This window comes from Orycteropus afer, unplaced genomic scaffold, assembly GCF_000298275.1.
Source record: "Orycteropus afer afer isolate SDZICR_OR568_19922 unplaced genomic scaffold, OryAfe1.0 scaffold00561, whole genome shotgun sequence".
NCBI classification, from domain to species: Eukaryota; Metazoa; Chordata; class Mammalia; order Tubulidentata; family Orycteropodidae; genus Orycteropus; species Orycteropus afer.
In genome coordinates, this window is record NW_006922148.1 from 1,353,484 (window position 1) to 1,368,424 (window position 14,941).

Below are 14,941 nucleotides of genomic sequence, written 5' to 3' on the forward strand. Positions count from 1 at the left end.
CATATGAGTAAGGCTGGGTTTACTCAGATGTTGCAACTCTTTCCCAGTCCTATTTTGAGAGCCTTTTAGCCTAAACGGACTATTACTAAAGGTGCGCGCTAATGTACCAAACAGTGTTTCTTTGCTATTCATAAGGTTTTCCCTGGCCAATTCTTTGAGAAATGGATGGACTCTTCCTTCTTCCTAGTCTGTCTCAGTCTCTAAGCTGGGCTGTTACCTGTGCACCAGGTGCATCTCTCTGGGTTTTAAACACCAGAGGCTTAGCCTCAAAACCCAAGTCTACATGTCACCAAAGTAGGACAAACCGACAGACAAGTTTGTCTTGCTGTTGGAGACCTCTAGTATCACCCCCAACTGGGTCCCTGTGGCTGACTGTACCTCTGTCTGGCTTCCTGGCTTTTAATCCCCTTTCTCCTGCTCTTCTGCCCTGCTGTTTTTTTCGTCCCTGAGTTGTCCCTGGGGCTGACTTTTGAAAGTACCTAAATGTAATTCTTTTAATTCCTAATCAGGGATTTCTAGTGTTGCATCTTCTTCAGGTATATGTTCTGGGTCTGTATCCCAGCCCCTTGTTTCTACTGCTTAATCTTACTTTTTTTGTGTAGACTGTGATAGTCTGTCATCTCTGAGACATTGTGAAGGTGTTGCATTTATATTTAAGTGTTGATTGCATGGTAGAGTGATTTTCCCAAGATTTTCATTTTCTTTGTTTTGTTTGGATGTATCTGAGTAAGCAGGGTACTGTGCTCTTCTATTTGGTAGTTGGCAGCACTTGTGCACTCACCACTTGTCTCCTGGTGGGTGTGATAAAGAATGAGAGGGTGTGTACAGATCTCTGTTAGCTATTTGTGAAAAGAAGTTAAGGGTGAATCAGGCTCAGGCTCAGGCTTATATTTGTTGTCTACCAGTTTGTACAGAAGCAAGTGGTGGCCCTCACACATTAGGTGGGGCTGCAGAAGGTGAGGGCATGGTGTGGTCATATGGGCATCTTTGCTTTCTCCTGCTCAGTTAGACAAAAACGGCAATCAAAATACTACCTAAAAATTAATTGCAAGGACACAGCATAATCACACAAGAACAATCACCAAAAAGAGAAAGAAAGAAAAAAAAGAGGAAAAGCAATAAATGAGATAGTTAAATAATTTAAAAAGACAAAAGAAATATAAATAGAAAAAGAAAAAGGACCCCCAATATCTGGGGGGAGGGGAATAAGAGAAAAGTTTTAGAGTAAGAGAATAATGAAGAAGAAAATGGGAAAAGTGCACAAAGAAAAACAAGGGAAGGGAAGAATCACAAGAAAGAAAAAATGGGAAGAGGAAAAAACTCCCAAAACTAGAACCTGGGAAGGGAAAAACGAAAGAGAAAAAAACGAAGAAACAAGAAAAGAAAAAAGGAAAATTTAATTACAAAAAGAAAAATATCTGGGAGTGGGACAGGGCACCTCGGCTCCATCACAGTACTCAGACTGGAATGGGATACCTACCAGCCCGGAAGGTGGGTGGAGGTGAGGGATGGCCGCATCTCTATTTACCTAGAGGGTATGCGGCATAAGAGTAACAAGGTAAATATCACAACTTTCCAGTCATCAGCTTCAGGTATGTCCATGCTGTTCTTGGCAAGTGGAGCTTGTTCTTAGGTCCTTGGAGTCTGAACAAGAGTGCTATTGCTTTATATATCCAAAATGGCTGCTGCTTGTAAACATTGAAAATGGCTGCACCCTCTAGACAGCTGAAAGTCCCCAGCTCAGGATGTCTCCTTCTTTGCTGTTTCCCTTTTTCATCATTAGCCACCAGTGCAGTTGTCCATGCAGCCCTTGGCAAGCAGGACCGATTTTTAGGTTAATTCTCAGATCCTAACACCATTTGGAAATATTCAAACTGTGCCATCAGGATAGCTGATGGTCCACAGCTCTGTTTGTTTTCTTAGTAACTGTCTTCATCTAGGTTCTTCCACTAATTTGTGTTTAATCCACTTCAGTACCCTTCCTTTCAAAGCTCAAGGCTCTAGGATTATCTTCAGTATCTGTGTTAATTGGTTTCTCTTTTCTTTGTTGAAGAGTGTCTGTGTAACTTGTCTGTCTTTTCCACCATCTTACTGGAAATCTCTTTACCCTAATGTTTTGGTTTGCTTTGTTCTGTTATATCTGAGTAGGTTGACCAGGCGTGCTTCTCTGGGTGCTAACCCTACAACACTGGTACACTCTCTACCTGTGTCTAAGTTAGTTGACTACTGGTGGAAGTGTGTGTATGTGGCTCTGTTGGGTTGTAAAGAGGAGGTGAGGGTGTGAAGAACAGGTGTGTTACCCCATCTCTTATTGATTCTGTGGTTCAGGAGCAGGAGGTGGCACTCACCTGTTCCTGAGATGGTACTTGTAGGCATGGCTGACTAATACAGAGTTAATCTTGATTTCCTGTTGGATGGCGAAAAAGTATAAGGAGAAAGAATAACAAGGAAAGGTGAATGAGAAGAAAGATTGGCGAAAGTAAAAGAAGAAGGTAAAAAGGGGAAAATAAGCAAGTAGAAAAAAGAAAAAAGAGAAATGGGGGGAAAAAAGGCAAGGGTGAGGGATTGTTTTAGTTATGGTAAGGCAGTAGTGGTGGCTGCAGGTCACTCTGGTATAATTTAGAAGAATGTGTTCCCACAGAGTTGGTAGCAGCCTTATGCGTATGAGCACCTCTGACAAAGGAGGTGACGGTGTCGCACATCTTCCATTCAGTGGGAGCGCAAGACTGTCCATGGCCCATGTACAAGGATGAAGAGCCTCAGACTTGGCTCTGCCAGCTTGCAGCATGTTGTGATGGATGGCTGGGCTGCTGAGAATGCAGCCAAGGAACTGGATGGGTGGCTAGTAGGCAGGGTGTCATCCTTAGTCACTGGATTAAGGACAGGAAGAGTGCTTACCCCTAGAAAGGAAAGACACTGAAATGTACACATAAGATACAGACAGTTAGAGGCAAATAGTAGCATATGCACCATACCACATAACAACTCACACCAAACACCAGGCTACAGATAAATACACAGACAAGTGAGAAGATAAGGTAGAAAACCAAAAATGCATGGAAACAATTAGTCCAAGGAACTGATAGACTATGCAATCCTCAGCCTATATGACCGTGAGACCATAAGAACTAGATGGTGTCCAACTACCCCTGTCAAACACTCAGAAGAGGATCAGTCCAGGAGATCCTAGATGGAGTGGGATAGCAATGTGGGACAAAAATCAAATCATAAAAAAAAGGAGCAGGTTTGCTGGTCTGATGTGGCCTGGTGAGACCCCTGAGACTGTGATCCCTAATTACCCTTCAGATCTGGAACTGAACTTACTCCTGTGGCTTCTAGCCAAACAATAGTTAGGCATATTGGGTGAACATTTACATCAGGTAAATATACTCCTTAGAGCAATAAATCACTGGAGAATAGAAGAGCGGTGTTTGCACAGGGAGACAGCTAAGGGTAGGGGGTGGGAGTGCATGAGTGGGAAGGACACAGGGAAGAGATAACTACACAGAGGAAGTGGGTGGAGAGCTGTTACGATGTGCGGAATTGCAGTCAATGTCATGCAACAAAATGTGTTAGAACTGCTGTATTGGAAATGGATTTGCTCTGTAAGCTTTTACCCAAGTCAGGAAAAAGAAAGAAAAAAAGTATTAAGGAACAGAGATGTCAGTTTGAAGACTAAGGTGTGCCTGATCCAATTTATGATATGTTTAATTGCTACATACCAAAGGGGCAAGGAGACTGCATCTTCTGACCACTTCTAACCCCACAAGAGGAAGACAGAATCACCATCAGTAGCCCAAGGCCTATTCCTGTGAGGCCAGACATGATCCAGCCCTTTCACTAATCCTGGCACTGACCATTCCTCCACAGCACCCACCATCTCTCTCTTGGGTTCGATAATTCGCTTCAGTGGCCACAGAGAACTCACAGCTTATGGGGTTTATTAGGGAAGCAACAGGTTTCAATTCAAGTTCAGAAATGCACTCAGTCTCTCACAGCTGGCCGTCTCACTTAGCAGCTGGCAGTCTCTCTCAGCAATGTGTGTCTTTCACATCTCTCAGCAGCACATGTCTATCACATTTCTCTCTCAGCAAGTGCGTGTGTCTCACATCTCTTTCTCATCAGGTTTGTGTCTCTCACGTCTCTTCTCAGCAAGTGCATGTCTCTCAGGAGCACATTTCTCTCAGCAGCACAACTTTCTCAGCCAGCAGTCAGAGAGATTCCTTCTGCCTTTAGGAGGGCTCCTTTTAAGCTTGGCAGAGTGGCCAAACTAACCAATGCCAACATCAGAATTCTACACACCTAAGAGAGAGAGAGAACTTGCCAGAAGATTGCTTCCTGCCACTCTCAACAGAAGTACCCCAGGAAGATAACTAACAATCAGGAGATACTCAGTTGCTCATGGTAAATTCTACCACTGAGTTTACAAAGACTCATGGCTAGAAAAGCCATACCGGGTAATTTACTACACCACACTTCATATGCATGTGAAAGCTGGACTATGAATAAGGAAGACCAAAATAGAATTAATGTACTTGAATTATAGTGTTGGTGAAGAATGTTGACTATACCATGGACTTCCAGAAAAACAAATAAATCTGTCTTCAAAGAAGTACATCCAGAATGCTCCTTAGAAATGAGGATAGCAAGACTTCATTTCATGTACTTTGGACATGTTATCAGGAGGGACCTATTCCTACAGAAGAACATTATGACTGGTAAAATAGAGGGCCATTGTAAAAGAATAAGACCTCAATGAGGTGAGTTGACACAGTGGCAATGACAATGGACTCAAACAGAGCAGTGAGGATGGCATAGGACCAAGCAGTGTTTTATTCTATTGTATTGTATTGTTTGATCTGGGTCATAACTGACTCAGTGGCACCTAAAAACAGCAACAACAGGGAGTTTGATGTCAGAAGTTGAGTTGAGATTTGTTTAGGAATGTGTATTAATATGGGTCTTGCCTATATTACTCTTTGTATGTCCTATTACCCATCTTATTTTTCTTTATGTGTTTTACTGCTGCTTTTTTTGCTTTTAAAAAAAGCCTCAAACTGTCTGATTTTTTTGTTTTCATATGTTTTTTAAAATTTTATTGTGATTTGGATGAAAGTGTACAGAGCAAATTCATTTTCCATACAGCAGTTAATACATTCATATTTTGTCCCATGACACTGACTGCAGTGCAATAACCAACTATGTAACAGTTCTCTTGCCACTTCCTGCCATAGTTACCTCTTCCCTGTATCCTTCCCTCCATGCACTCCTGCTTCCTGAGCTGTCTCCCTGTGCATGCACTGCCCTTCTTTTCTCCCATGATTGATCTCTCCAAGGAGTGTATATTTACCTGATGTAAGTGTTCAGCCCATATGCCTGTCTGTTATTTGGCTGGAAGCCACAGGAGTGGCTTCAATTCCAGCTGGGGGCCATAGATGCAGGAGTCTCACCAGGCATATCAAACTAGCAAACTTGGTCTTTTGTGTGTGTGTGATTTTGAGTTTTATTCCACATAGTTCTCCCACTCTATCCAGGATTTCCTGCACCGACCCCCCTGAGTGGTTGACAGTGGTAGCTGGTTATCCTCTAGTTCTTCTGGGCTCATGGTCATATAGGCTAAGGATCAGATGGTCTACCAGTCCCTTAGACTGATTATTTCCATGCATCTTTGGTTTTCTTCATTCTTCTTTGCTCTGGATGAGGAGAGACCCATTGTTGCTTGCAAGCTTTTAAGATCCCAGTTGCTACTTAGCAAAGTAGGATGTGGAACAATGTTTTTGTATAGTATATTATGCCAGTTGAGCTTGATGTCCCCTGCAACCATAATCCTGAGCCCATAGGTCCAAACACTTGCTCCATCATAGTGGTTGACTACACATAAGATGTTACCATAATTTTACATGGACATTCTAGTTCTAGTTACATGGACATTCTTCAGCACATACAAATACATATGTAGACTTGTTGTCTGCCAACCTTATGTGTGGTCTTGGATATATTCCCTTTTGCCTAGACATAACTGATCATTCAGCCTGTCTACCCATCTATTTGGGAGCTCTGGTACCGTAGTGCCTAAAGCACTTGCCTGTTAACCAGAAGGTTGGCAGTTCAAATCCACCAGCCACTCCTCGGAAGGAAGATGGGTCAATCTACTTCCGTAGTGATACTGCCTCGGAAACCCAACGAGGGGTCGCTATGAGTCAGGTCCAACTTGACAGCACATAACAACAACAACTCATCTATTTGCCCACAGATTAATGTTTTTGATCACTGATAATGCAGTATTTTATGTATCAAAGGATTTTTATCTCCATTGTTTGTACTTCTTATACACCTTCCTGTGTCTTCTTTTTCATATATTTTTATCTCGCTGTTTTTTGCCGTTTAACCTTTGTTTCTCTTTTGTCTCTCCTTTACCAGCTGAATTTGTATTTATAACATTCTTTAATTGTATTGCTTATTATTAATATTTAAGGATTAATGTATAAAAAGGAACCCAGTAATTAAACTGCTTTTTGTCTTCTTTGACTTTCTTTTGTGAGATAATGGATTAATTTTGTTTTATTTTTAAAGATTTATTCAAGTCTTTTCTTCTGTATTAACAGGATGATGCCATTTAATAAATGCCTTCTCATTTTAGAACTATTTTGGCTATTTCAGTCACATAAAATTAACGTTTGTGCATACATATCCATGTTATGCATAGGTTCCTTTTGTGTTTACTCAAAAAGTATTTGTATATTTTTAACCATTAGAAAATTACTTTGTTGTTGTTGTTTTTTAAAAAATTGCTTACTCAAAAGGGTCATATATTTGAGTCTTTACACATATTTCGTGTTTTAAGATATTCTTTATTTTGAGTAAAATTTCAATTGAAGCAGGCACTCAGCATGAAATGGCTTTAAGTTGTACTGATTTTAGGTACTTAGAGAAATTACTGGACAGAAATCATAAAAAAGGGAGTAAAAGAAATTTAACACAGGTTTATGAAATATTCTTGGGAATAAGAATTGGAAGTTAGAAATGAATATTCCTTTTTTCTCACTGAAATTCTTTAATGAGCATATTTTAAAAACAATGTCCATCATGAAATTTTAATTCCCAAAATCAGAATAGTGTTTCTGAATGTCTTTTTTAATAGAGAGGGTAGGTAAATGGATTGGAGGAGAAAAACAAAGAGAGGGACTTCAACTTCATAACCTTTTTTTTTTTAAGGGAGGAATTTGAGACAGATGTATGAAAATGTTAAAAATTGAAAGTTAATGTTGGCTTGATTAGTCATCATATTCTCTTTCCTATTGTATACTATTTTCTGTGTACTTAAACTATGTTATAATCAAATAAAACAGTACATTAAGTCTCTGTGTTGTAGTGATACAAACACTGCTTTATTTCCATCTAGAGATGATTTACCTATGAGAAGACTCACTGTCGCTCTAATTATAATGATGATACATGCAAAACGTTTTAATAAAATTAGCAACAAAAAACAGACATTTGGAGATACAACAATATTTTAAAACTACTATTTTATATTTTAAAGTAATGTTAAATTGTGACTTCCATTATTTTAGAAATAGAAATGGATTGTTAATTTCTACATTTACTATACCTAAGCATTCATTTTCAATCTTGGTACTTCATAGTATACTACATATCTTGATTTGTTAAATAGCTTTATTTACCTATAGATACTATTTACTAGAAATAATTTGATACATTGGTATAGTAAGCCGTTGCTGTGTTTATCTATTGTATATTTTAAGTGTATTCGTTTATTTATAGCCAGAGCCTAGAAATAGACTTTTTGAAATCATACTTCATGTCTACTGGTTACTGAAGATGTCTCTGGAGGTCAGTTCAGGATATGTAGTTTGTGGTGGTTGTTATGGTTATGTGCTATTGTGCTGATCTGACTCATAATAACCTTGTATACAACAGAAGGAAACACTGTTCTTGTGCCATTCTCATAATCATTGCCATATTTAATTCCATTGTTCCAGTCATTTTGTCAATCCATCTCAGAGGGTTGTTGTCTTTTTCACTGACACTATACTTTTCCAGGTATGATGTCCTTCTCCGGGTGTCTTCTAAGGAACATTCTCTGGCTGAGGAACATGTCTGGCTTCTTCTAAGACAGATTTGTTTGTTCTTATGACATCCATGATATATTCAATATTCTTCACCAACATCATAGTTCAGTTTCCGAATTACTTTCAGGATAATATGACAGGCACATGTTCTAGTCTTCCTAGTTCTTTTTTGAGTGATGAGCTAGTTAAGAGCCTTGAGAGTGTTAAAGAGATTTATGATCTGCTAATAGGAGCTCTGGTAGCATAGTGCCTAAGGCACTTGACTGCTAACCAGAAGGCTGGCAGTTCAAACCCACCAGCCACTCCTCGGAAGGAAGATGGAGCAATCTACTTCCTTAGTGATACTGCCTTGGAAGCCCAAGGAGGGGTTGCTATGAGTGGGGTCTGACTCGACAGCGCATAACAACAACAACAATATTGTTATAATTCTTTAATAAAACTGTTATCAATGGACACAATTTTACATGCAATTTCAAACAGACATAAGGAGTTGGTTTTTGTTTTTTTACTTTTAGGTGTAAAAGGTCAAGAACGTCTCCTGTCTCTGATTGCCACATTTCTGGTACTACAGTTTCTTCACATCAAGTTGGAAGGAGTGGAAATAGTCTTCAAATCACTGATAAAATTAGATGTCACTTCTATCTCCAGGTGCCCTTATAAGCTTTAACTATTAAGCTTTTATTTTCAACCATTTCTTAAATAAACCTTGTAAGTAGGCTACATGAAATTATCTTACATTTATGTACTACTTATTTTTAAAAACTAATGTGTTGTATTTCCAGTGAAGATTTACACATCAGTTTAGGCTCCCATTCAACAATTTCTGCACAAATTGTTCAGTGACACAGGTTACATTCTTCACAATGCGTAACATTCTCGTTGTATCCATTCTGGTTGTTCCTTTAATCTAGTTTCCCTGCCACCTTACATTATCATCTTTGTTTTAAAGTAATTATTAACCAAAGGTTGGGCAATCCTACTTCCATAGTGATACTGCCTCGGAAACCCAAGGAGGGGTCGCTATGAGTCGGGGCCGACTCCACGGCACATAACAACAACAACATTAACCGTTTGTTCACATGTAAATGATTTTTAAAAGGAACACAGTACTTGTGATTGATATTCATCATTTTGTGAGCTAATCTGTTATTTAGTTACAAGTTGACCTCAACAGTTAGTTTCAGGTCAAGTTTGAAGAGTATCTCGGTGCAATAATCTTGGGAAGTCCTCCAGTCTCAACCAGTCCAGGAAGGATGGCTTTTGTTGTTTGTTTTAAGAATTTCAGGTTCTGTTACTCATATTTCACCCATTTGGTCAGGGTTGTCAGTAAGGTTAGTCAGGTAGCATGTAGTTCTTCTGGTTTTAGGGTAGATGGGCTGTGGTTTGCACTGTTTGTCTTGTAAACTACTGTCTTCCTTGAATTGCTGGTTTCCTTCTTTCTCTTTTGCTGTAGATGGTTTGTTTCTGTATATATACCTGTTGATTACATTTCATAAAAGTGAGAACATATAATATTTTTTTGTGATTGACTTATTTCACTCAACATAATGTCCTTCAGGTTATTTCATGTTCCAAGATGTTTTGGGAATTCATTTTTCTTTATTGCTAAGTAGTATTTCATTGTATGTATGTGACACATATTACTTATCCATTCATGATGGGCATTGTTGTTTCTATCTTTTTGCTCTTGTGAATAGTGCTGCTCTGAACATATGTACACATGCGTCTGTGCCACTTCTTTTAGCTCACTAGGTTATATATCTAGGAGTGGAATTGCTGGGTCATATGGCAGCTCTACCTCTAGTTTTCTGAGGAACTGCCAGAATGTGTTCCACAGTGGCTATACCATTTTACATTCTCGTCAACAGTGGATGAGGACTCTACTTTCTCCACATCCTCTCCAACACTTTTCTCTTCCACGCTTTGTTTTGTTTAATCTTAGCCATCATAGTGGAAGGGAAGTGGTATCTCATTGTGGTTTTGATTTGCATTTCTCTGATGCCTAATGATGTTAAGTATCTTTTCATTGGTCCATTAGTCATTTGGATATCCTTTTCGGTGTAGTGTCTGATCATGTTCTTTGCCCAGTTTTTGATTTGGTTATTTGTCTTTTTGTTGTTAATTACATTTATGTACTACTTTATAAGTACGAATATGTATAGGATACATATTATAGAAGGAGCTCTGATGGTGTGGTTCAGGCATTTGGCTGCTAACCAGAAGGTTGGTGGTTAAACCTACCAGCTGCTCCATGAAAGAAAGATGAGACAGTAGACTTCCATAAAGATTTGCAGCCTTGGAAATCAATGTGATTCACTGTGAGTTGGAATCGACTCAGTGGCAGTGAGTTTGGTTTAGTTTTTGGTTATAAGTACAAAGAGGATTTTTTCATAGCTAATACCTGGACGACAATCTTTTAGGTAGGCAATATACAGTATTTTTCTCTCTAGCTGCACAGGAAATTGGCACTGAGAGTTTAAGTGTTGCTTACATTTGAGCTCAGATCTTTAGGTTCCTGGTGTAGTAGTATTTTCACTATAACATGTTGATCTTGTGTGCTTTTGGAAGATCCAGTATATGATTATTGGGACAAAGCCTGCTCCCAACAATTGCAGGCCCTGGGACAAGAATACAAATAGAAACCCACATACTATATATCTAAGTATTTGAAGGTTATAAGTCAAACTAAGAAACTCTTAAATGTGTTTGCTAAAGGGACAAGGATGTGACATCTTCTGACCTCCTCTAATTCCACAAGAGGAAAACAGAATCACCATCAGCAGTCCAAGGCCTGTTCTTATGAAGCCAGCCATGCCGCCACCCTTTAGCTCTCTTACTAACCTTGACACCAACCATTCCTCCCATGGCACCCAGCATCTCTCTGCTGGGTTCGATAATTTGCTGCAGTGGCCACACAGAACTCACAGGTTATGGGGTTTATTAGGGAAGCAACAGGCTACAATTCAAGTTCAGAAACGTGTTTAGTCTCACTCAGCCAGCTGTCTCTCAAACGATGGTCTCTCTCAGTAGCACATCTCTCTCAACAGTGCATGTCTCTCATGTCTCTCAGCACTGTGTCTCTCTCACATCTCTCAGAAGCACATCTCTCACAGCAGCATGTCTTTCTCAGCCGGCAGTCAGAGAGACTCCTTCTGCCTCTAGGAGGGCTCGTTTTAAACCTAGCAGAGTAGCAGAACTAACCAATTCCAAGATCAGAATTGAGAGAGAGCAAACTTCCCAAAAGATTGCTCTGTGCTACTCCAGCAGAAATACTTCAGGTGGATAGCTTTAACAATCAGGAGCTAATCAGTTGCACAGAAAATTCCACTACAGCATTTACAAAGACTATGACTAGGAAAAAAAAAAAAAAAAAAAAGTTTTTCACTTGGGTGTGGCTCTATATTAAGGCCAGAGCCCAAGGTAGGCTGGCCTGGAGCTTGGAGGCTGATTTTCACTTGGGGGTGGCTCTATATTAAGGCCAGGGCCTGAGGTAGGCAGGCCCAGGGCTGGGGACTGCTTCACTTGGGGGCAGCTCTTTATTAAGGCCAGGACCTGAGGTAGGCAGGCCTGGGACTTGGAGGCTGTGTTTTGCTTGGACGCAGTTCTTTATTAAGGCCAGGGCCGGAGGTAGGCGGCTGAGGCTCAGGAGCTGCTTTTCACTTGGGGGTGGCTCTTTATTAAGGCCAGGGCCTTAAGTAGGTGGGCTGGGGCTCAGTGGCTGCCTTATGCTTGTGGGCGGCTCTGTTTTAAGGCCATTGCCCCAGGTAGGCAGGTACAGAAGGGGTAGTAAGAACTAAAGGAGATAAACTTGTCTGTCAGTTAGTTGTCCTCTGGTGGCTTGGATGTTGCTGTGAGGCTGGAGGCTATGCCACTCTGTTGCAAAATGTCAGCAGGGTTACCTGTGGTGGACAGGTTACAGTGGAGCTTCCGGGCTGTGATAGACTTGGAAGAAGGAAGATGCCATCCACTTCTCAAAGAATTGACCAGTGAAAACCTTATGAATAGCAGTAAAACACTGTCTGATATATTACTGGAAACTTTATGAACAGCTCTGAAACATTGTCCGATATAATGCCAGAAGATGAGCCCATCAGGTCGGAAGGCACTCAAAATTTGATTGGGGTAGAGCTGACTCCTCAGAGTAGAGACGGCCTTAACGATATGGATAGAGTAAAGCTTTTGGGACTTCATTGGCCGATGTGGCACAACTCAAAATGAGTAGAAACAGATGGAAACTTCCATTAGTAATCAGAACATGGAATGTACGAAGTATGAATCTAGGAAAATTGGAAATTGTAAAAGATGAAATGCAACACATAAAAATTAGTGAGCTGAAATGGACTGGTTTTGGCCATTTTGAATCAGACAACCATATAATTTACTATGCCATGAATGACAAATTGAGGAATGGTGTGGCATTCATCATCACAAAGAGTGTTTCAAGATCTGTCCAGAAGTGCAACACTGTCAGTGATAGGATATATCCATATGCCTACAAGGGAAACCAGATAATACTATTATTATCCAAATTTATGCACTGACTACCAAAGCCAAAGATGAGGAAATTGAAGATTTCTACCAACTCCAGCAGTCTGAAATTGACCGAACATGCAATCAAGATGTGTCAATTATCATTGGTGACTGGAATGAAAAAGTTGGAAACAAAGAAGAGTTATTGGTAGCTGGAAAATATGGCCTTGGTGATAGAAATAATACTGGAGATCACACAATAGAATTTTGCAAGACCAAAAACTTATTCATTGCAAATACCTTTTTTCAACAACATAAGCAATGACTATACACATTGACTTCACCAGATGGAATACACAGGAATCAGCCAAGTTGACAACAACCTTAACTACCATAAGAACTAACAGAGCAAAGTTACGGTAACTTCTTAGCCACAGCTGCCCACCCTGAAGGAGTGAGTTGTTGGACCTTTGGGCTCAGGACCATAGTCACAGGACATGAAGCTCCATTGGCATAACATGCTACTCAAAAACATTGTTCTGCATTCTACATTGGTGAGTAGCAACTGGGGTCTTAAAAGATTACAAGCAGCCATCTAGGTGCAACAACTGGTCTCTCCTCATCTGGAGCAAAGAAGAACAAAGAAAGGTAAAGGCCCATGGAAACAATTAGTCCAAGGGACTGGTGGACCATGCGAACCTCAGCCTATATGAGCATGAGACCAGAAGAACTAGATGGTGCCTGGTTACAACTGTCAACCACTCAGAAAGGGATCAGTGCAGGATATCCTTGGTAGAGTGAGAGAAAAATGTGGAACAAAGCTTAAAAAAAAAAAAAAAAAAGCCCAAGCTTATTGGTCTGATAGAGCCTGGTGAAACCCCCTGAGACTATGGCCCTGAGTCACCCTTTGGGCCTGGAATTAAACTCACTCTATGGCTTAACTTTCAGTCAAACAACAGATAGGCCTATGAGGTGAACAGTTACACCAGAGAGGTGCAGTTCCTTTGAACAATCAACCATGGAAGATTAGAAGGGCTGTATTTGCTCAGGGAGAAAGCTGAGAAGGCAGGAATGGACATGAAAGAAGGACACAGGAAAAAGGTACCATAGGGAGAAAGTGGAAAGAGCTGTTAACATTGTGGGGATTGTAATCAGTTCATGAGACAAAATGTGTATGCACTTTTGAATGGAAAATGAATTTACTCTAGACTTTCACCTAAATCACAATAAAAAGTTTTGAAAAAAAATGCCATGTTTGAATACTCATCAGGGTATGAGTATTCAAAGTTGTGTTTAAGGGAATAGTACTAAACAGATATCTAGAAGCTGAAAGAAGCTTGAATTGTCCTGGAGCCAGCAAGGTAGGCTGTGAAGCATAATGGCAGTTGGGAACTGGTGGGTGTAATACATTTGAAAATGTACTGAATAAGTTAAAAGCAAATTTCCGGTTAGGCTGACAGAAGAACCTTCATAAAATGTCAAAAGATACTGTTTTTAGTAAGTGTTAAAGTAATATTTTGGTGTCTTAATTTTTGAAAGAACCATTTTGTCTGTTGGATTTAATACCCCATTACATTTCATGTGTAATTAAATTTTGAAGTCAAAGTAAACCTTTATTTTTTTAATCTAGGAATATTCCCTGGGCTATTGAGCAGATAAAAAGAGCAAGTGAATGGGTAAGAAGAACTGAAGGACAATATCCATCTATCTGCCAGCGGCTTGAATTGGGTAAAGACTGGGACTCTGTCACTAAGCAGCTACTGAGGATTCAACCCACAAACACCACTTGTCCTCTTCACGGAGTTCTTAATTGCAGTGAAGGATGGATCAAATGAAATTGTGTGTTAAACTTTTCTTCATGCTTTTACATGTAGAATAATAAAATATTAATAGATACTTGTAATGAAATCTAACTAATCAGCATATTAATTAGTCATGTTGAAAATAAGGAAATAGAAGATTTTATTATTTTAGTGGAAAAATCAGCAATAATCAAAGGAAAATTACACTTACTGAATTTGTGTGTTTAAATGTTTTAATGCTGGCCCTGGAAACTTATTTTAATCTTCCTTTTGGTAGACTATTAGGGAGCTGGCCTAGCTGGACTGAGCATTTTATATGATTCCATTTTATTCCTTTCTTCTCTCTTAGTATATCAATTTTTATGTTTTAAAAAATTATAGTGATTACCCTACAGTTTGCAATATTCACTTAAAACCAGTCAAAGACCAGTTTCACATAATACATCACTTGATAAGCTAGTACAAGTACCTCATAACAGAGTATTCCCATTTTCTCCTTGTATCCCTTACACCAAGAATCTCTGGTGGCACAGTGCCTAAGGCATTTAACTACTAACTAGAAGTTTGGTGGTTCAA

General features: G+C 39.7%; 1 protein-coding gene across 1 annotated transcript in view; it reads left to right on the forward strand.

Annotated features, from left to right (window-relative positions):
- The window catches only part of PARP4 (poly(ADP-ribose) polymerase family member 4), a 278,765-nt gene extending 264,367 nt beyond the window's left edge, over positions 1-14,398 (forward strand). Inside the window, exons 32-33 of the mRNA XM_007955975.1 lie at positions 8,609-8,741; positions 14,194-14,398. Of these exons, the coding sequence (XP_007954166.1) occupies positions 8,609-8,741; positions 14,194-14,398 (338 nt within the window). The remainder of the gene's footprint in view (positions 1-8,608; positions 8,742-14,193) is intronic.
- The last annotated feature ends 543 nt before the right edge of the window (positions 14,399-14,941 follow it).